We start from the raw sequence: 20891 nt of genomic DNA, 5'->3' as shown, positions 1-20891 counted from the left end.
CCGCCCTCCACTCTTCCCCCACCCCAATATTCATATGTGGATCTATAAAGCCTTTGAGACACTCTGCCAAGAAATTCATAGCGCAGGATGTTTCCAGAAGAGTGACCACATGTCTGATTTTCCCAGGACAGTCACAGGTTATGACTATTGTAATGGTGGTCCCAACAGTTTAGCACTTGTTCCAGACAAAAGTGTCCTGGTTTGGATAGTTCATTATAGTCACCCTACTGAAAAGCCACAAGTGGGCCAGCCCCGGGAGACGGGAAAAGGCAGCACCAGCTTATTGACCAACAACACAAACACACACTAAGGATCATTTAACTGAGTCACAAATATATATACGTATATGTATATATGTCTGTGTTATGTGCATGCACGTATGTATGTTTTTATATGAATGCATATATAACATATATATAACATGTATAATATATATAACAATGGTAGCTACATATGTGTATGTACCATTCATATACATATGTAGCTACCATTTAAGTGTTAGACACTCCTCAACCTTCCAGCCTCTGCACTAAGAGCTTTAATGGCTCTGCATCTATCTGTATATACATTGTAAAACCAAGACTATTCTGACACCTCCAGTTCCAATCCAATTACTAGGATGGCCAAGGGTCATCCTAGCTCTTCCCCTTTTCTCAACTGTAGCTTTTTTCTACAGCAGAAAGAAATCTGCCTCTCATGATCTACATCATACCTACTTATCTGTTCAACCCTCATGTACACATACATAGTTTCAGAGTCTCTGGCTCTATCCTTATGAGAAACCAGTTTGCTAACTACAGATCGGTGTCTACACCCAGTGTTTTGTCTTTAGCCAGAGCATTCAGTCAAAACACTGCTTTCCAAAGTCACTTCAGCTAGTGCTATATTCTTTCTCATGGGCTAAGTTATTCTTCTGTAATACATGTAGATGCTTTGCAACCTTTTGTATTCCATTTTGGGTTTTCCCCACAACCTGGTTAAGTTTTTTAAATTACATATGTCAAAGTCATTCTTTGCGGTGCTAATTCTATGCATATGTGTTTGCAATTTGACCAACGCATAGAATCACGTGTTCACCACCTCAGTCATGACACGAGACAGTCCCATCACCCCCAAATCCTCCATGCTGCTCCCTTGCAGTCAACCACCCCGCGAGCCCCTTCCATGGTAGTTTCTGCCTAGTCCCTGAACGGAATGTAAGGTGTACCCGTTTGAGCCTATCTTCTTTCACTAAGCAAAATGCATTTAACTCATCCGTGCTATTGTGTAAGTCAGTGGTTTCTTCCTTGTTGACACTGAGTAGCGCTCTGTTGCACGCTGTGTGATAGGTTGTCATTCACTGGTGAGGGACAGCTAGCTCTTTCTTCTTTAGGGTGAGTATGAAGACACGTGCTATAAACGTTCTCACATGGACTTTTTGTAAGCATAGATTTTTATTTCACTGGGTGAATAACCAGGAGTGGGATTGCAGGGCTGTATGCTAAGAACGTCTTAACTTTTGTAACTTTTTAAGAAACTGACAGCCTGTTTGCCAAAGGGCACAGCACCATTTTGCATTCCCACCAGCAATATATACATGACGGTTTCAGTTGTTCTGAGGCTCTTCAGCATCTGGTATTGTCAGTATTATTTATTTTAGCCATTCTAACATTCTAATGGGTGTATAGCAGTATCTCATGATAAATTTAATTTGCATTTTCCTAATGACTAATGATGTTGGGCATGTTTTCATGAGCTTATTGGCCACCTGTACATCTTCTTTGGTGAAGCGTCTTTTCAAATTTACTGATTTGTTTAAGTCATTATTTTCTTATTGTTGGTCTTTGAGAGTTCTTTATATATTCTGGATACAGATCCTCTGTCAGAGATATGATTTGCAAATATTTTCTCCCAGTCTTTGTCTTTTCACTCTCTCTTTTTTAAAATGTTTATTTATTTTTGAAAGAGAGACAGCGCCAGCTGAGGAGGGGCAGAGAGAGAGGGAAACAGGATCCTCAGAGGGCTCCGTGCTGACAGTAGAGAACCCCATGCGGGGCTCAAACTCACAAACCGAACCTTGAGATCATGACCTGAGCCGAAGTCGGATACTCAACTGACTGAGCCAGAAGGGCGCCCCTTGTCTTTACATTCTCTTAACAGTGTCTTTTGGAGATAAAATGTTTTCAATTTTGACAAAATCCAATTTATCAAATTTTTAAATTAGTACTCTTTGCCTAACCTAAGCTTACACAGATTTTTTTTTTCCTGTTTTCCCCTGGAAATTTTATAGTTTTACGTTTTACATTTTGGCCTATGATGCATTTTTAGTTAATTTTTGTATAAATTGCGAGTTATGGGTCAAGGTCCTGTATATGTGTATATATATATATGACATCCAACTGTTCCAAAACCATTTGTTGGAAAGACTATCCTCTCTCCATTGAATTGCCTTTGGACTTTTGTCAAAAATCAGTTGGCTACACTGGTATTCCTGGACTCTCAATTCTGTTTCATTGATCTTTGTGGCTATCATTCCACCAATATCACATTTTCTTGCTTTGCATCTTTATAGTGGTTCTTGAAATCAGTAATGACAGTCCCCCCAGTGCATTCTTCTTTTTCGAATAAACAATTCTGGCTCTTCCAGGTCCTTTGTCCTTCCAAATAAATTTTAGAATCTGCTTTTAGGGAAAAAAAAAAAAAAGCCTGTTGATATTTTGATTGAGACTGTGTTGAATTTAGAGATGAACTTGGGGAGAGTTGACCTCTTAAACTGAGATATGCTGAGTTCCTGTATCAAACACAGTGTAAGCCACTGGTTACACAGATAACTAACTGAAGGATAAGAGAGAAAATCAGGGATTCGGAGATAGCCCAAGTATTAGTAACTACAGGAAGAAGCTACCACCCCTGGGGCTGGCAGGGAGGGAGGCCCAGGAGTTTAGAGGAAGCACAACTGGTGGTCAGCTCTGCGAAGGGGGACACTGTGTGGTTAATGCTCAGAGGATAGGGTGGGAGGGGGACAGACGTGCCGGGCTGGGGCCGCACCTCTGAGGGGAGGCGGCAGGCTTGGATTGTCAACAGAGCCAGAGGCTGGACCTAGATGGCTCCTAAGGTGCTGGAGCACCGCTAACAGGAACTGGAAGCCCTGCTTCCACCTCCCAGCCTCTCTCTAGCGCCTTCCACTGGCCAAGTGTGGTCTGAGAAATGTGGTTTGCAGAGTGCCAGGCTCAGCACTGACAGCAGAGTATAGAAACGTAGGTTTGGGGCTGAGAGCTGAGTTGTCAATGTGTAGCACACTCGACTAGACTGTCAACCTCTACTGGAAGCTGATCTTCCATATATCTGGGCAGTGTCCAGCATAGACCTGGGGCATGATACAGGTTCAAAAGTATTTGAATCTGAGATTTTAAAGTACCGCTGAGGCGCCTGCGTGGCTCAGTTGGTTGAGTATCTTACTCTTGGTTTCAGCTCAAGTCATGATTCCAGGGTCGAGGGATCAAGCCCCATGCTCAGCATGGAGCCTGCTTAAGATTCTCTCTATCTCCCCCTCCACACCCCTCCCCTGCTCACTGCTCTCTCTCTCAAATAAAAATAATAATAATAAGAATAAAGTACTGTTAATTCAGGAATGAAAGAGGTGGTATTACTACAGACCTCACAGACATTAAAAAGACAATAAGAGAACATTATGGACAATTCTGTGTCCCTAAATTTAACAACTTGGATGAAATGGACCAATTCCTTGAAATACATGATCTACCAAAACTTACTTCTAGAAGAAATAATCTGAATAGCATTCTATCAAACAGATTAAACTGGTATTTTTTCCTCTTTTTTAAATGTTTATTTTTTTTTTAATTTTTTTTTTAACGTTTTACTTATTTTTGAGACAGAGAGAGACACAGCATGAACAGGGGAGGGGCAGAGAGAGAGGGAGACACAGAATTGGAAGCAAGCTCCAGGCTCTGAGCCATCAGCCCAGAGCCCGACGCGGGGCTCGAACTCGCGGACTGCGAGATCGTGACCTGAGCTGAAGTTGGACGCTTAACCGACTGAGCCACCCAGGTGCCCCTTTAAATATTTATTTTTGAGAGAGAGTGAGAGAGAGAGACAGAGCACAAGCGGGGGAGGGTAAGAGAGAGGGGTAAGAGGATCTGAAGCAGGCTCTGTGCTGACAGCAGACAGCCCGATGTGGGACTCAAATTCATGAACCACAAGATTATGACTTGAGCCAAAGTCAGATACTCAACTGACTGAGCCACCCAGGTGCCCTTAAACTCATAGGTTTCAACTTTCTGACAATAACAACAAAAAACCTCTAGGCACAGATGATTGGGGAATCCACCAAATGTTTAATGAAGATATAATGTCAATTCATAATCTCTTTCAGAAAACAGAAGAGGAGGATACATTTCCTGAATCATTTTATGAGGTCAGCATTACTCTAAAGCCAAAACCAGACAAAGACACTACAAGAAACAGAAACTACAGATCGATATCCCTCATGGACACAATTAAACAATCCTCAATAAAATGTTAGCAAACTGAACCCAGAAATATGTAGAAGGGATAATATTTCATGATCAAGTGTGGTTTATCTCAGGAACACAAGGCTGGTTCAACTTGGAAAAATCAATGTAATTCACTAAAGAGACAAAATCTTAGAATTATCTCAGAAAAACTTTTTGAGAAAATTCAGCACTAGATTCACGTTAACAACTCTCAGCAAACCAGGAACAGAACAAAAAACCTCCTTGATCTGAGAAAGAGTATCTGTAAAACCCTGGTCTAGACACAGACATACATCTCTTCTCTGTGGCGTCTCCTAGCATAGGGAGGACAGGCTGACCCCTCTGAAAAGTCCTTTCTTCTTTTTCTGTTTTTGTAATGCTTATTTATTTACTGTTGAGAGAGAAAGACGTGAGTGGTGAGTGTGCTGGTGGGGGGGCGGGGAGGGGGAGCATTGAGGGAGGGACAGAGATAAAGGGAGACAGAATCCCAGTCAGGCTCTCTGCTGTCCACACAGAGCACCATGCAGGGCTTGAACCCATGAATGGTGAGATCATGACCTGAGCCAAAATCAAGGGTCAGATGCTTAACCAACTGAGCCACCCAGGTGCCCCTGAAAAGGCTCTTGTTGTTGAGAATATGTTACCAAAAAGCCAAAAAGGAACTATATTTCATCAATTCTAAGATGCTCATTTTTTTCACATTTTTAACATTTCTGAATTCTGATACATGTTACAGCCAATGGCATCTTACGATTATAAAAAGGTACAAAGTTTTTTTCTCTCTCAGTTGTATATAAAATAAGGGTGCATCCTTCAAGGACATTTTAGAGTTTATGGAATTGATTGTTTTCCAAAGTTTAGTTTTCTAGAGTTATAGCAAACACTTGGGGCAGAGACAAGTAACCACCCATCAACATCTGTTTCCTTCTTCCATGGTAATAAATTTTAGCTTGACCATAGCATCACCTCATTAGAGACCACACTTCCAGGGCTCCTTTGCCATGGGTGTGGCCAATGGAGGTGAGTGGATGTGATGTCTACAGCTTTTGGATCATGGATAGCCAAAAAGACAAGCCAAGTAGAGTTTCTATCTTTCCTCTTGAACAAGCCTGATTGCCACCTTCAGCCTTAAGGGCATTAACAATGGAGAAGGGGGTGAGGAAGTAACGGTAGGACTGAACCTGGATCCCTGAATGACCTAGAGAAGCAAGGCCACCTGCCTACGTAAATCGCTCACCTTGGGACTGATATATGGGACAGAAATCAACTTCCATTTTTTAAAAAATCTATTGTATTTGAGAACTTCTCTCTCTCTCTCTCAACAGATTAGCATTTATCCTAACTAAAACATTTCCCTCTCCCCAAGCATTGACTCACCTTGGCCAGCCTCCTACCTGGCCGTTTTTTCTGTTCAGCTTTCTGATTATCTCCTTGGCACAGATGCCGAGATTCTGCCCCTGTGGTAGGATATTTCTATCTGACATTTTGATGTTCTGAGCATTTTGACAAGTTTGTCTGGATTGATTTGCTTATAAGTGTACTATTTTCCTTTTATGCTGCTTGGTAATGTAACCATTGTCAATGATGACTACATTTTGGAGAGGACTTTTCTTCTGTGAATAATCACCACTTCAGAATCAGCATGGCCACAGGAAGATAGCTTCATCAAAATGAAAACCCATGCTGGCACACTAAAAATGTAGAGAAGAAAAGGAGGGAAAGAAAGGAGGAGGGAGGGAAGAGGGTGGTAGGAGGAGGGAGGAGGGGTGGGGGAGGGAGAAAGGAAGGTAGAATGAGAGAGGGAGGAGGGGGGAGGAAAGGAAGGGAGGTAAGATGGAAGGGAGGGGAGGGTAGAAAGAGGGAGGAAGAGGGAAGGAAGGGAGAAGGGGAAGGGGGAAGGGAGGCGGGTAGAGGGAGAGAGAGGACGAAGGGAAGAAGGGAGGAAGAGAGGGCAGGCAGCAAAAGAGCAGCGCTTTTTTCAAAGGGACCAGTGGCCCCAGGGAAGGGTCCTTCCTCTTCCTCAAGTGCTTCTCTGTTTCCTGTCCTGGAAAATCATCTGAGTGGTTCCCCTGTTGGTTTTCCACATGACTAAACCCCACGGGCTTCATCTGATCATATCCAGACTGCCCAACTGCCTCTCCCCAGTTCCCCTGGAGCCTGGAGCCCAGTAGGGGCACAGGCCTGGGCACGCAGCCCACCCCCTCACCTGCCTTCTCCTCATCAGGGAGGCTTCTTGCTGGTGGCCCAGGCAAGTGTGAGGCTGGTCTGGGGTCTCCAGACACTCACAGCATGGAATGGTCCCTCCGGCTCCTGGCCTGCTTGGTGGGCATCCTCCCTATAGGTAAGTTTCCCACTTTTCTCTGTGGCCCCTGCTCAGAACAGAATAGATGCTCACAGAATCTTAGGTACAGTCTTCTCTCCTTGAACTTGGGACGACCGGGTTGCACTTAGGGAAGCTGCTTTGACAGAAACCACAAGTTCAAGCCCGGGTGTCATCTTGGGTTCCGGTGACTTTAGGCAATCCTCTGACTTCTCTGAGCCCCACCTGTAGAAAGGCCACTGGCTCAGCCACCGCTGTGAGGATCCAAGGAGATAGTGGGCAAGCTTTGGCGCGGACAGTCCAGGCTCTGAAGGGACTTCGGGTGTTGCGGTCATCCAAGTGCTTTGTGTCACGATGGGCACAGCTCAGAGGGAAAACGGGTTTGGGGGAAGAGTGGGGGTGATTTCACATGGGGAACAGGGCAACCGACAGAGGGCATCCTGACGGCCCAGGGGGAACCCCAAGGCGTGAATGGGAACCCTTTGCCGCAGGCTTAGGTAACGACGTCATTGGCACTGAGCTCAGTGAGTTCGTGTCCCTGGGAACGGCGTTTCTGTTACCGACTGACCATCGGTAGCAGCATTTCAGTGGGAAGAGAGTATTTGTTTAAATGCAGATCCTTGGGCTCCACCCCAGTCCTGCAGAATGAGAATATCAGGCAACAGGGCCCAGAAGTCTGAATCTTCAACCATCTTCTCAGGTCATTCTGATGCTCAACATAGTTGAGGGTAATTGGGATAAATGACAAAGGCCATCCTCCGAGCCCCTTGGCCCAAACCTCAGTCCTTTCCCGGACCCCCGCCTGCGACATCCCTCCTGTGGATATGTCCCTGGACTCAGCGTCAGTGCCTCCATGTGCATGGCCACTGGCCGTCATGTGCCACATTAGTGATCTCTGATATCATGGTGTTCTAAGCTGTTAGGCAACATTCCTTGTTTGGAGTCCTGTCTCCATGACTGGATTATACACTCCCACACCTTAGGCTCCTTTTCCTTCCTCTTGAGCATTCAACAGAGGCAGAGTCCAGTTCAGGTCGGGTTTGGATAAGAGCACCTGCCTACAGAGCTCTTAGAAGTGCTGGCCACTTTAATTGGTAAGTGTGGTGTAGGGTGGGGCTGGGATGTGTGGCTCTAGACTGGACTGACCCCAGTCCCCACCCTGCACTGCCCGTTGTCCCCTGACAGAGCCCTCCAGTGGGGGCTGATAGGGGAGAGGCTTTCTTTTCCCAGAGTGCCCTAACTCGGCTGCCTCCCTGGGATGATTTAGGGTGCCACTTAGAGGGTGGGGGCTGGAGAAGGTGACCCTGCCCGGATTTTGGGCTGATAAGAGAGCAGTTCAGGCATAAGTGTTGACATCATACACAGCTTTAAATCCTGGCTCTGCTATTTACTACCTATGTGGCCCTGGGAAGGTTGCCTAACTTCTCTGAGCATCAGCAAAGTGGGGTCCCCGGTGCCTCTTGGGGTGCTGTGAAGGATAATTAGATCATGTATATAAAAGCCCCCAGCACAGTCCTGGTGCTCAGTGATTGTGCAAGGAAATGGCAAGGAAATCTTGTTGAAGTCACATACCCTTGAGAGAGGCTAGCTTTGGCGGGGTGGGGGTGGGGGGTGCTTGTTTTGGTTTATTTCTTTTCTTCTGTTGAGGTTCAGGGGCTATGAATCAGTCAAAGACAAAAACACTTAGAGGAAGTATGAGCGGTCACGTGTCCAAGAACAAAACTTAAACCACGCAAGTGTTCCTGCCATGTACTAAGATTTACCCAGGGAGGCTGAGGCGTCTTGGGGAAGGGATCCCTTTTTCTCATACTCGCAGCTGCTTCACGGAACTAGGGTGAGCAGGGTCGCACTTTCTGAGACCCCTCTGGTACCGTTCATCTATGAGCCTCTCCGTGTGGCACCAGGCCTGGGCAAGAGGCCAGACGACCGGGCTGGGTTAGACTGCAATGTGGAAGCCTGAGGTGTTGCGTGAGCAGGGTCCCCGCATGTCACATTCTGCCCCCCAGCTGCATCTCTGAGCATAGGGCCAGGGCAGGCCGTTGGCAAAAACAAAGTGGGAGGAATTTGTCCAGGAACCCCCCCCCCCTTTCTGTGCCCTTCTTCTTACCGATGCCACCCATCCTCAGCACCCAGCGCCCTGGGGCAGCCCCTAATCTCCCAGGGGCTCACACACACACTCTCCCTTGTCTTCTTGTCTTTCCCGTCTGGCTCCCCACGGATCTGCTTTCAGAAAGCTGGAGATGCCAGGGAACATACAGGTGGAAAGAACAATGGTCTGGGAGCTCTGACCATTTGGGTGACTTTGGACAACTCTGCAGTTGGTCCACAAGCCTCTGATAAGTAGGCAGAGCGATCATAGTCGCTGTCACCCTCAAGGGCTTCCTTGTCAGGCCCTGACAAGCAGCTCATCTACTCTTCACCCCAGCTCTGCAGTGCAAGGACCCCTGTGCCTGTTTAGGGAGGCCAGTGGAAGTCGGGTAACTTTTCTGGGCTGTCACAGCCTGGGTTGAACCAGAGGGTTCTGAGTGCAAGCCCCAACCTTTACACCATCCACATGCAGCGGTGGGGAGTCCAGAGCAAAGCTTGTGCTCAAAGGAATTTATTAGCTCTGAACCACTGCTGCAAAACAAACCAAAAGGCAAGACAAATCTCAGTAGTGAGCAAGGACATGGGGTGCGGGGAGAGGCCAAGGAGGAGATGGGCTGCTGTCATGGGTCCGGGGGGAAATGGGAGAGTTCCCCAAGCCAGGATGATGCTTCTGCTCCTGGCGGCTACTGTGGCCAGTAGCTTGGGCTGAGAAGTCCCACCTGGGGTGGAGAAGGACTGACAGGGAGCACGACCCCCTGAGAAGGCCAGGGGAGCACGGGCAGAGACAGGCTGAGTGGGAACTTGGGAGAGCAGCGCCCTGGGGCAGACACTGGCCACGGGGCACAGTCAGCTGAGGCTCTCCATCTGTAGCTCAGGCAAGCGGGGCCACGTCCACAACCGTGTGGCCAAGAGGCAAGGCTACGGGAGAAGCCTGGATAACCCTGAGGTCAGGAGAACAGCCAGGCCTTTCCCTCATGCATCCCTGCTCCTCATCCCTTCCCTAGAAACTTCTTGGTCCAGCTCACACTGAAAGATGGGTTTCTTGTTTTCTCTGTCACTCCACCCCCCCCCCCCAGTCTGCAGCCCTTTCTTCCCTTTTCTCCACTGACAACCTATCTGCACAACACACAGGCCCCAAAAAGAATTGCTGGGAGCAAATGCAGGCAGGAGAGAAGTGGACGGAAGGCAGTGTGCCCCAGTTGAACCCACACACCTCCCTGGTGAGGTTTGCTGGCCAAGAGGAACACCTCCCCTTGCCCTCAAATGCCCTCTCCTGACACTCCAGGTGCCACCATGCCCAAGAGGCTACCGCCGGAGTCACTCCCTGAGAACACCCCTGCTAGCATGCCAAATGTCCCCAAGGAGGGTGGCCCCCTTACAGATCGCTGGCCTCATGAGAGTGGCTGCCCATCTGCTGGTGATGTCAGCCATCATGGGGCCGAGGGGGCGGCAGCACTGGGGAGGTCTGAAGGACTCCAGCTCTGAGCACCACGTGGCCATCCCCTGGGAGGCACGGTCCGCCCTGACTGCCCACACGGTCCCTAAGATGCTAAATTGAGCTGCCAAAGGTGCGATGTCAGCGTCCCCTATCTTCACCCCTGCTGCATCGGCTTGAGGTGTGTGCCCAGAGCACTTCCTGCCACTGCTCAGCACCCCCACCCCCCCACCCTCCCTTGGCAGGGCTGGTGAGAGAAGGGGGCTGACGTGCATTGAGCATTTGCTGGGCGAGCTACACGTGTGACTTCATTCAACCTTCAAGCCCATGAGGAAGGTATTAGGCGCCCCATTTTGCAGCAGAGGAGTCTGAGACCTGGGACAGTAAGTAACCTGCCCAAAGATCACCCATAAGTGAGTGAGCCTAGAACAGTGCCAGGCTCAGACTGGGTGCTCATAAGAGCCCAGGAAAGAATGACCACAAGTGAGACTGTCACCCAGGTCCAGCTGTGCCAAAGCAGGAAAGCTGGCCAGCATGCCCTGTGGCCCACCACTGAGTGGTGAAGGTGGACAGTGAGAAGAATGTGGGTCTCTTGCTGTCCCCAGAGGCTAATAGTCCTGAGGCAAGGAGATTAGAAACTCCACAATAAGGGGGCATGGTTTTAGTTCAGGAGTCATCCCTCCCTTGTCCTAAAGACAGGCATGAGCTGCCAGAGGGAATGACAAATGTCACAGGATGCTGGGGAGCTTGGATTCCTGCCAAAGCAAATGCATGTGCTCCCTGGGCAGTTCCTGCCAGGACCTCCCACCCTCCCCTTGAGTCCCTGAGTGGATGTGTCCAAAGTCTCCATGTAACAGGGAGTCCAGGTGCTTTCCTCTTGAAACACCATCCAGCAGGTAAACAGGAAACACAAATCTCCCCCTAACTGGAGCCAAGATCCTCACACTGGCTGAAAGGGCCTCTGTGTGCCCTCTGCTCCTAGAGCAAAGCCCCCAGGGAGGGAGAGGCCATGGCAGACCATCTGTATCCCACTTCAGGATGTTCCAAACTAGACTGTCATCCCCAAGCGACATAGCACACAGGACAGAGTAGAAACGTGAGCCACCAACGGGGAAGCCTTGGCTCTGCTTCTGGTGAGTCAAGTGACCTTGGGCAGTCACGTGGCCTCTCTGAGCCTCAGTTCTCTCTTCCCCAAAAGAGGCTATCGCGAGTCTCTCATTGGGTCGTTGTACGTATGAAATGAAATGAGGAATATCTCCCAGTGAGCACCCAAAGCACTGTGTCCTCTGGCTCCCTTATCTCGTCATGCCCGCAATCTCTATGCTCATGTCCTTACCTCCCTTTGCCTAGAGCACCTTCCATCTACACCAAATCTTAGAAAATCCCACTTCTTTCTCGAGGATCTGCTGGTCCTCCAAGCATTCGCTGCCTAATACTTGCACACCTCTTCCTCTTCCCCCAGCCACACCACCCTCCCCTGCCAGCCTGATTACCCTCCCTTCCACCCTTCTACAGCAATCCAATTCAACATCAGTTGGTTTGTGGCAAGTGCCATGCTAGGCAGTGATGACCCAAATACGACCACACATACGTGGTCCCTGTCCTCCCAGAGCTTCTGGATGCCTGGAGGATGTACCTCTGCCAGGCCAGAGGCTGAAGGCAAGGGTGCCAGACCCAGCCTTGGGGTTCGAGGAAGCCCTCCCTCTGTAGGAAGACTCAGCAGAGACCTGGGGATGACTGGGAGGAAGTTGGTGAATGATATGAGCCAGGAAACTTGTTCAGACAGAGGGAACATTGTTCGTGTCCCTCATTAGAGCACCTGGCAGGCTGTAGTGTAATTATGTGTTCACAGATCTGTCTCCCTTTCTGAGTGGTGAGCTCCAGCAGGCTGATAAGGTAACCTATTGATCTTTGTAACCCTGGCTTGTATCCAAGTGCCTGGCTTAGGGTGGGACATGTCTGATAAACACCTCCTAATTGATGAATGCACAATAGCAAAAAAAAAAATACCTCTGGGGAATCAGTACCTGGCTCCAGGATGCCTGCAAGATGCAGAAGCTCAAAAGAGGCTGAGGTTACAGAGGGTGAGAAGTGTAGGGAAACTGAGGCAGGGACTGAGCCTCAAGAGTGGGGAAACCGTTTCTGTAGCTGGAGGTACTGAGTAAACCAGCAAAACCTTCAGGAAGGGTTTCTCAGATTTGAAACTAGGCCCTTTGATTATTAACAACTGAGCAAACAAGCTCTTAGTAGAGGTAAATGTCAAGTCCTCCACTTGGGTTCAAAAGCATAATTCCACTTGTTTAGAGGAAACGAAATTTGGCTTATAAGCAGATCGCGAGAAAAAAGAACTTGTGGTTTTACTGGATTGCAAGCTCGGCAGAAGCCCAAAGTGTCATTTTATACGAGGCAAAGCTCGCACAACCCAATTCGTACCCCACTCTGCTGGCCCAGCACCCCCACAGCGCACATCTGCGGCACACCCCTGCAGGAACACGTGCAACATACACCCCTGCAGCACATACCTGGAGTCCCCGGCTCAGGACACTACGTTGCACGGAGAGCACCAAGCGGGCAGTGAGGAAGGGGAGGAGCAGGGGAGGCCCCGGGACTTCCACCAGAGAAGGGAAGACTTGATGGGTCCAGGATAGCCATGCTGGGGTCCCAGAAGGGCCATCACCGTGAGAGGATGTGCACGCTCCAAAGAGGGTCATGTGGGTAGTGGCAGATGTTGGTTCTATGCAGAAGAAATGTCCTGACCTGTAGATAATTCATAGATGGGATGGGCTTCTTGGAGGACGGATGGTAACTGTCTGTGGGCCGGGGGGATTCCAAACCAGGACATGAGCTACCCCCAAAGAGTAAAGAGCACTGGACATGGAGTCAGCAAACCTGGGTTTCTCCCATCATCTGTCTGTGTGACTCTGGGACTCCATTTTCACATCTATAACAATAGTTCCCCGAGTCATTCTCCCCTAGGGTGTTTTGGGGGTCATGTGACATGATGCATACAAAAGAATTGTGTAAATTACAAAGCTCTTGGGAAATACCAGAGTGGGTATATTATCCCTCTAAGGATCCCTTTTGTGAACTGCATTCAGGGTTGTAGCTGGGTAGAACTAGCAGCCTGTCCTCCCTCCTCAGGGAGACACCACCCCTATCCTGATCCTCCAAGGCCCAGGTCCAACACCCACCCACCCACCTGCTCACCCCTTCCCCAAAGCAGCACACATATGCAACAATAGGGGCAGAGGCTCTCCCGTCATCTTCAAGCTGAAGGCAGAGCACAGCTTCCAGACCCTAGCTCAACCATACTTCAGAGGCTCACAACACAGGAGGTGAGGAAACAGCCCAAAGGCGCTTGCGCAGAGCAAGAAGGCAGCGCAATGGTCTACCACTCTTGGTCTCTCAGCTCATCCGGCCTTTTGGGAAGCCCATTTCGGTTGACCTGGATTCTCAAAGAATCTCATCCCGTTCAACACGTTAAGTTCAAAACATACCATCCCTTGCCAAGGCCCGTTTCCCCTCTGTAAATGGGAGTGTTGGTCTCCTTGGATGAGCCCCAAGGTTCCATGCGTTTGTGGAATCAGGCAGTCCTGAGTCTGAATTCCGGCTTTGCTTCCTAGCTGTGTGACCTTATGTAATCACTCAACTTCTCTTTGCCTCAGTTTATTACATACAACCCAGGAATAACTGTGCTTACATCTAGGATCATTTGTGAGAACTAAAAGAGATACTACCAGGAACTTGCTCGACACGGAGGTGCACAGTAAGTGCTTTTGTTATCACTACCGCGGGGGTCTTGGGACTGTAATGTAACCATGGAATCCAGGGCTTTTCTCCAGCAGGGCAGGGGTTAGGGAAGAGTATGGGGTCAAGGGGCCTGTCGGTGAAGTGGGACCGCCCGAATGAGGCAAATAGTCCCAGGCACCTCAGAGTCCCGGGAGACAAGGTCCCGGGAGATGCCTCTTGGGTCACGGTCACAGGGTGGGCTTCTGGGCCCCCAGGTGGGAGACGCTCCCAGAGTCCTAAGGTTTCCAAACCTCCCGGTGGGGACTCCCCTCCCCCCGCCCCCCAGAGTCCGAAGGATGGCGGCCGGCGCGGCCCCAGGGCAGGGCTGACGCTCCCGGCCGCCTGCCCGCAGGTGCGCCGACGCAGCGCTGGTCCATGCGTGTGCCGGCCGAGGTGAGCGCGGCGGCGGGCGAGGCGGCCGTGCTGCCCTGCACCTTCACGCACCCGCACCGCCACTACGACGGGCCGCTCACGGCCATCTGGCGCGCGGGCGAGGCGTACGCGGGCCCGCAGGTGTTCCGGTGCGCGGCGGCGCGGGGCAGCGAGCTCTGCCAGACGGCGCTGAGCCTGCACGGCCGCTTCCGGCTGCTGGGCAACCCGCGCCGCAACGACCTGTCGCTGCGCGTCGAGCGCCTCGCCCTGGCCGACGACGGCCGCTACTTCTGCCGCGTCGAGTTCGCCGGCGACGTCCACGACCGCTACGAGAGCCGCCACGGCATCCGGCTCCGCGTGACCGGTAAGCGCCGTGCCCTTGTCCCGGCCCCCTTCCCCGCCCCGTCCAGAGGGCTTTCAGGGTGCCGGCACTGCGCCCGCCGGGGCATAGAAAGGGGAGCAATACACAGCCCATCTCTCTAGGGCAGGCGGGGGGGGGGGGGGGGGGGGGCTCACTGGCGATGGCTACGAGCCACGTGGGAACTAGTTAAAAATGCAGACCGCTTGCTCGGAGAAGGGCTGAATGCGGCCCGGGAATGGACACTGTAATGAAGCGCGCAGAGAGTGAATGTTCCCAGGAGCTCGCAGTCTAGGGGGCGAGAAGCACGAGTCGAACAGTCATCCTGAATACGGCAAAGGCTGCAATGGGATGTGTGCTCTGTGCACTGAAGGGCACCCGCAGCCCCCTGGGGGGGAGGGATGCCCAGGGAGCCCACAGTGCCCAGTATTTTGCTAAACCCTGGCATAAAGAAGTGGGCACCAGGATCCCCGGTCCCTAGAACAGTGGTTCTCAACCCTGGCTGTGCACTGGAATTAGCTGGGGAGCTTTTAAATATACTAGCCCCACCCCGCTGCCGTGGGGATCCGGTTCTGGGCTCCAGTCTGGCTCTGCCACGAACTTCCCATGTGCCCTTGGGCTGGCCGGGCTGCCTCTCCGAGTGCATTTCAGTTTCTCCCCAGGGCCCTCGCCACCCTGCCACTGACAGTTTGTCTGGGAGTGGGAAGTGCCCTTGAACCCCTACCAGCAGACAGTCCCCAGCCCTGAGCTACCGCAACAATAACGACCGTTGAGTGCGCATTTGCTAATGGGCCACGCCCTAATCCAAGCACCCCACTTGTATTAACTTGCCAAATCCCAACGACCCCATAAAGAAAACGATCCCCATTTTACGCATGAAGAAACTGAGGCACGGAGCTTCGGAATAACTTGCCCAAGGCCACATCTCTATTGGGACCCAGGCACCGTGGCGCTAGAGCGCCTACTCCCTCTTCTCTGAGCCAACCACCCCCAAATCTCTTGGTGACTAAACGGGACTGGGAGGGGTCCCCCTTGCCCTTGCCCTTTCCCCCCTCTGCTCTGACCAGGATTCGCTTTCTCCCTCGACCCCTTGGCCGCTGCCCGCAGCCGCCCCGCGGATCGTCAACCTCTCGGTGCTGCCGGGGCCGGCGCACTCCTTCCGCGCGCTCTGCACGGCCGAGGGGGAGCCGCCGCCCGTCCTAGATTGGTCCGGCCCGGCCCTGGGCAACGGCTCGGCCGCCGTGCGGGGCCCGGGTCAGGGACAGGATCACGGCCACCAGGTGACCGCCGAGCTGCCCGCGCTGGTCCACGACGGCCGCTACACGTGCACGGCGTCCAACAGCCTGGGCCGCGCGGAGGCCAGCGTCTACTTGTTCCGATTCCACGGCGCCTCCGGGGCCTCGGCGCTCGCCCTCCCGCTCGGGGCGCTCGGCCTCAAGGTGCTGCTGCTGCTCTGCGTTCTGGCCGCCCGCGCCGTCGCCCGCCGCCGCCCAGGTGGGTGCACCCCCGGGCCAGGGTGGGTGCGAGGGGCAGGGGCTCTCCTTCTAAGTAAGGCCGCCCGGCTGACCACCTGGCGTAACCCAGCCCAAACAGACTTTCTGCACCCGTGCTCCAACTCACTCTCCTCTCCCTGCGTAAAGCTCAGGAGGTGGGAACTAGCAGGACCTTGTTTTACACCAAGGAAGCGGAGCCCAGAGAGGTTACGGAACTTGCCTCTAGCCAGAGGCACAGAGATAGAGACCCAGAAAGTATAGCGCCGCCCTTTTGGCGGCACCCCATAAATGACTCCACCACACGTGAAGCTTTCCCAGATAGCACCATTCCGTTATGTTACAGTAAGCATCTTGAGGACCTACTGTGTGCTGTGTAGGTGCTAGGAATACAGAGCTGAGTAAGAGGTGCCCAGTCTGCAGGGGGAAGGGCTGTCCTGGAGCCCAGGTACCACCCAAGCACAGACTGGCAGGCCTCACTCTGGTGGGACATCTGGATGGGGGCCAGGAGGAAAGGTGAGAGCTAACTCAGAAAAGCAAACAAGGAGCTGGTGGTGTTCCCAGCAGAGGGAACAGCAAACACAGAGGTGAGGAAGTGTGAGCTAACAGGGTGTCCTCAGGAGCTGCTGCTCACCCCACGCATCTCTTGCTGAGCTGGCTGGGAAATTTGCTCGTGCCCCAGAGAGGGGCTTCCCAGAGCCTCTCAGGCCCAGGTCAGCAGCACTGGCCTCAGTCTCTCCTGGGATGAAATCCAAAATTTGTCACAGTTGCCCTGGCTGCTGCCTCCTTTCCTGTGGCTGTGCCATCCGTCTTGCTGGCTCTTCACACCCACCAAGCATTCTGTGCTGCACGGTCCTCAGAAAGGCGGGTCTTTCTGCCAGGCCGCTCCTCACTCCACACTCCTCCTCATTAACTCCTGGTCATCTGCCAGGCCACTTCACCCCCTGCCAGCTAATGTTTGTTACACGTCCCTTCAGACCACTTTCCACAGTGGGGTAGGGTGGGCAGCCAGGGCCTGTAGCCTGCGACGACCATGGAGACTCATGCCTCTCCTCTCTCTTTCTCTGTCTCTCTGTCCCTACACAGAGCACCCAGTTGCCCAGGACACCCCACCACGGTGAGTACCCTGCCCTCACCCACCCGGCTCTAGTCCCCACTGGCCAAGCAAGGCATGCAGGCTTCTCAAGGCTCGTGCTGTAAGGATAAAGAAGGCAAAGGGTGGGACTGGGGGCTGGACCTTGACCAGGGTTTAGACCCTCCCTGTGGCCTTCCAAAGCCTTCCTCTTCAGTCTCCCAAGTCCTTCTTGGCCTGACCAGGCCACGGTGACCTGCTCTCCCCACCCCACCCCCAGCATTTACAGTCTGAGCCTCGCCCTGGCATCTCTCCCAGACCCGCCTGGTTTCCTGGTGCTGCAGGGCCATTTTTCTGTTTTATGTCCACACCTAGATGTGATTCCTCAAGGCTGTGTCTCCTCTTGTTCTCCTAAGCATTATAGAACAGGCAGACTCACACAAAAGCCACCTGGGGGCACTGATTCTCCCCCAAAGCTGAAGGTTTCACAAACAAAATGCCATTAGAGGTTCAGAGGGTTTAATCTAGGAAGTGCTGACCCTCGTGTCCAGGCTCCCCTTCTCTCCCAGTGTCTGCTCATGTGGAAGTCTGTGTTGAAGAAGAAAGAATCCAATTCACTGACCCTGGGCAGTGTGCCTGGGATGCTGGGGAGCGGGGAGGCGGAACACAGTCTTTCAGGCCCATTGGACAAGCCCTGGCATTCCTATAACTCCATCCCTGCCTGTGCCCTGAGGGCTGGAAAAACCATAATGCCAGCCCAGTCCCCTCTCTCCAGCTGCCTGGCCAACTATCCCCCACATTCTTGGAAACCTGTGCACTGTCCCTTTTCTTTGCTAAAGCACCTAAATCAGAAAGCTGAGTGTTCAAATATTTATTGAGTACCTACCATGTACCAGACGCTGTTTTGGATGCTAACGCTACAGCAAAACTCCCTGACCTCAGAAAACTCACATGATGTGGAGAATTTAATAAACACCTAAACAAGATCATCTTAGATTCTAAAATAAGAGCTGCGAAGGAAATGGACAGGGCCATGCAGCAGAGCCCCAGGGGAGGGAGGCAGTCACTGGGCGAGTCAAAGGCTCAGGGGCGACCCGGAAAGGGGCCGATGAGAAATCACTGAAGCAGACAGATGGCCCCATCCGAACAAGAGTGGGGGCCAGGAGATCTTTGGGGTGGCTGCTGACCAAAGCTGAGGCCGGCTTGACACAAGGAAGGAGGACGAGTGGTAGAGGTGGGGAGGTGGGACTGGTGGAAGGCAGGGCTGACCATAGGGCCAGGTGGGCAGCACAAGCGAGGGAGGCAGCCAGGGTGCCCCGTTTGGAGCTGTCACCCTGGGTGCCACTAAGATGAAGACGAGAGAGAGAGAAGGGGGTGGTGGTGAGGATCATGGGAGCACTCACATGTAGGTGCGAGATGCCTGTTAAGATGTCCCTGGGGAGAAGTCAAAGTCAGGAGAGCAGCTGGAGCTCAGGAGGCCAAGCCCGGGAGATCAGTCTGGAGGGCATGTGACACAAGACAGCTGAAGCCACCAATGAGATCCCTTCGAGAAGATAGCACCTCTGTGGTCTGGGCTGCCTTCCCCTGTGTTAGCCTCCTCCCCGCTCCACAGCTGCTGCCCCTACCCTTCCTCCACCCTTTAGTTGGTCCGCAAGCCCTGCTGGATATAGGCCCCAATCCCCTTTCGTCTCTCCTTCCTGCCTGTCGCTGGGGCATGGTTTGGGCAATTGGTGATGACCCCACTTCTGTATTGGGTGGTCAACCGACTCTCTCCTGTCCACAGGCCCCAGGCTCAGGAGTCCAACTATGAGAATTTGAGCCAGATGAGCCCTCGGGACCCACCAGCAGCCACATGTTTACCGTGAGGAGCCCCTTGGCCACTGGCATCCTCTTGTACAGCATGAGGAGCGAAGGCCAATGCCAGGCTTGGCTGGGACAGCCCTTCCTGGCTGCCAGCCACCTTGGCAGCCCCTTGCCAGGCAACCCCCCACAAAGGGAGTCCAGACCCCATTCACAGAGGCTCAGTGGTTTCTTACGTGGATGTCTGTCCCAGAGCCCCCATCACTGGGACCAGCATTTTGAAAGAATCTGAATGTGTGTGTACGTGTCTGTGCGTGTGTGCGTGAGCTCAGCGTGAAGCTCACAGACAAGTTCTGGCCCTTTCTTACATAGAACGCCATCATAAAATGGGCAAGACACTGGTCAGAGGGGCTCCCAGGCTCTGACTTGCTGTGTCGACTAGGGCATGTTTTTACCTGAGTCTCAGTTTGTCCATTCTGGAACATGGACAATAATCTTTCCTCCAGGCTGCTAGGACTATCAAGATCTGAAGAAATAATGGATGTGAAGGGACTTCGCGAAGTACAGAACCATGTACAAATGTGGCGGCGGTGGGGGGAGGGGGCCACGGGCTCCTCCTTGCAGGCACCCTTGAGACGTGCAGAGACTTCTTGGACAAGTGGGGGCCCCACACCAGCCTGGCCAAGAACAAGGATTCCAGAGAGCAAACCTTTGAGTCTGGGGCTGTGCAAACCTGTGGTCCCAGGAACATCAACTCAGCAGTGAGAAGCCCAGTACCCCTGCCCCCTGGGGTCTCATCTGTGACTGCCTCACACACTGTGCCTACCTCTTACCCCATTGGCTGCTCTGCACTACCTTGAGCTGGGTCCCCTGGGAAAAGAATCACCCATCATCTCACAGCATCTGGGATTCACTGTCCTTAAGGACCGAAAGCTGAGAGGTCAGAGGGGAAGTCTGGGCTGCAGGTTCGTGTGGATAAAGCAGTTGTGGCTGTGACCTCCACCTATGACCTGCATCCACCTTGCATGTGCGAGGTCCAAAAACACCAGCGATTTCACGGCATTTGTCCGAGGCCTTGCAGACTGACTGCAGGGTGCTGCCTTCCGTGTTCACACCTCTGTGTGAGCCTGTGCATTTTAGCTCCTGCAGTTCTTGGGCTCAGGGGACAGGGAGGAGGTGTGCTTGAGCCCAGGGCAAGCTGGCAAGAGCAAAGGGCCACCGGGCCAGGCACTGAAGAAGCAATGGGGACAGTCTTTCCCTCAGAACTTTTCCCAAAGCTAGGGTGGTAACCTAGAATAAGGAAGGGTCCTCGCTGATGCTTTGCTGGGGAGGTGGCCTGAGGTGAGAGGGATCTTCACAAGTTAATAAGCAGGGCAGTGGGTGACAAGTTTCCCTTGCTCAGCAGAGCCTTTGCCAGGGAGAGTGGGTGACAGCAGTTCATGGTTAACTTGGGATCCATCCAGGAACCTGTCTGAACTGTCAGAAGGTCAGAGCAGTTGGAATTTGTACCTCCTCGTATGAGGATACTTTGGGCACCTCCATGGAGAGTCCCATATCACCAGGGAAGAAGCGAGGGACACGGGGGTGGTGTGGTTTGGAACATCTGCCTGGTCTTTGAGGCCCGTTTCACAGCCAAGAAAAAGCCATGATAGCAATTATTTTCTGTGTATCTGT

The 20891-nt window shown here is 52.2% G+C and overlaps 2 protein-coding genes across 4 annotated transcripts in view; one reads left to right on the top strand and one right to left on the bottom strand.

Annotated features, from left to right (window-relative positions):
* Positions 1 to 2507: 2507 nt before the first annotated feature.
* EPG5 (ectopic P-granules 5 autophagy tethering factor) overlaps positions 2508 to 20891 on the bottom strand; it is a 133060-nt gene continuing 114676 nt past the window's right edge. Inside the window, exon 44 of the mRNA XM_058692218.1 lies at positions 2508 to 2657. Coding sequence (XP_058548201.1) covers positions 2523 to 2657 — 135 coding nt within the window. The 3' untranslated portion in view covers positions 2508 to 2522. The remainder of the gene's footprint in view (positions 2658 to 20891) is intronic.
* On the top strand, positions 6596 to 20875 carry SIGLEC15 (sialic acid binding Ig like lectin 15). Of its 3 annotated transcripts, none has more exons than XM_058692219.1 (6): positions 6596 to 6834; positions 14043 to 14102; positions 14478 to 14861; positions 15963 to 16349; positions 17432 to 17462; positions 19201 to 20875. In XM_058692219.1, the coding sequence occupies exons 1-6, from the start codon at positions 6783 to 6785 to the stop codon at positions 19280 to 19282; spliced, it is 996 nt and encodes a 331-aa protein (XP_058548202.1). In that variant the 5' UTR covers positions 6596 to 6782; the 3' UTR covers positions 19283 to 20875. The 3 variants fall into 3 exon arrangements, with proteins under 3 accessions (XP_058548202.1, XP_058548203.1, XP_058548204.1); XM_058692220.1 differs by lacking the exon at positions 6596 to 6834 and adding an exon at positions 7662 to 7907; XM_058692221.1 differs by lacking the exon at positions 6596 to 6834 and adding an exon at positions 7662 to 7907 and having other exon boundaries at positions 14021 to 14102.

This window comes from Neofelis nebulosa, chromosome 11, assembly GCF_028018385.1.
Source record: "Neofelis nebulosa isolate mNeoNeb1 chromosome 11, mNeoNeb1.pri, whole genome shotgun sequence".
Classification (NCBI taxonomy): Eukaryota; Metazoa; Chordata; class Mammalia; order Carnivora; family Felidae; genus Neofelis; species Neofelis nebulosa.
Note: the sequence above shows the minus strand (reverse complement) of the source record. Positions and strands in the feature narration are given on the sequence as shown.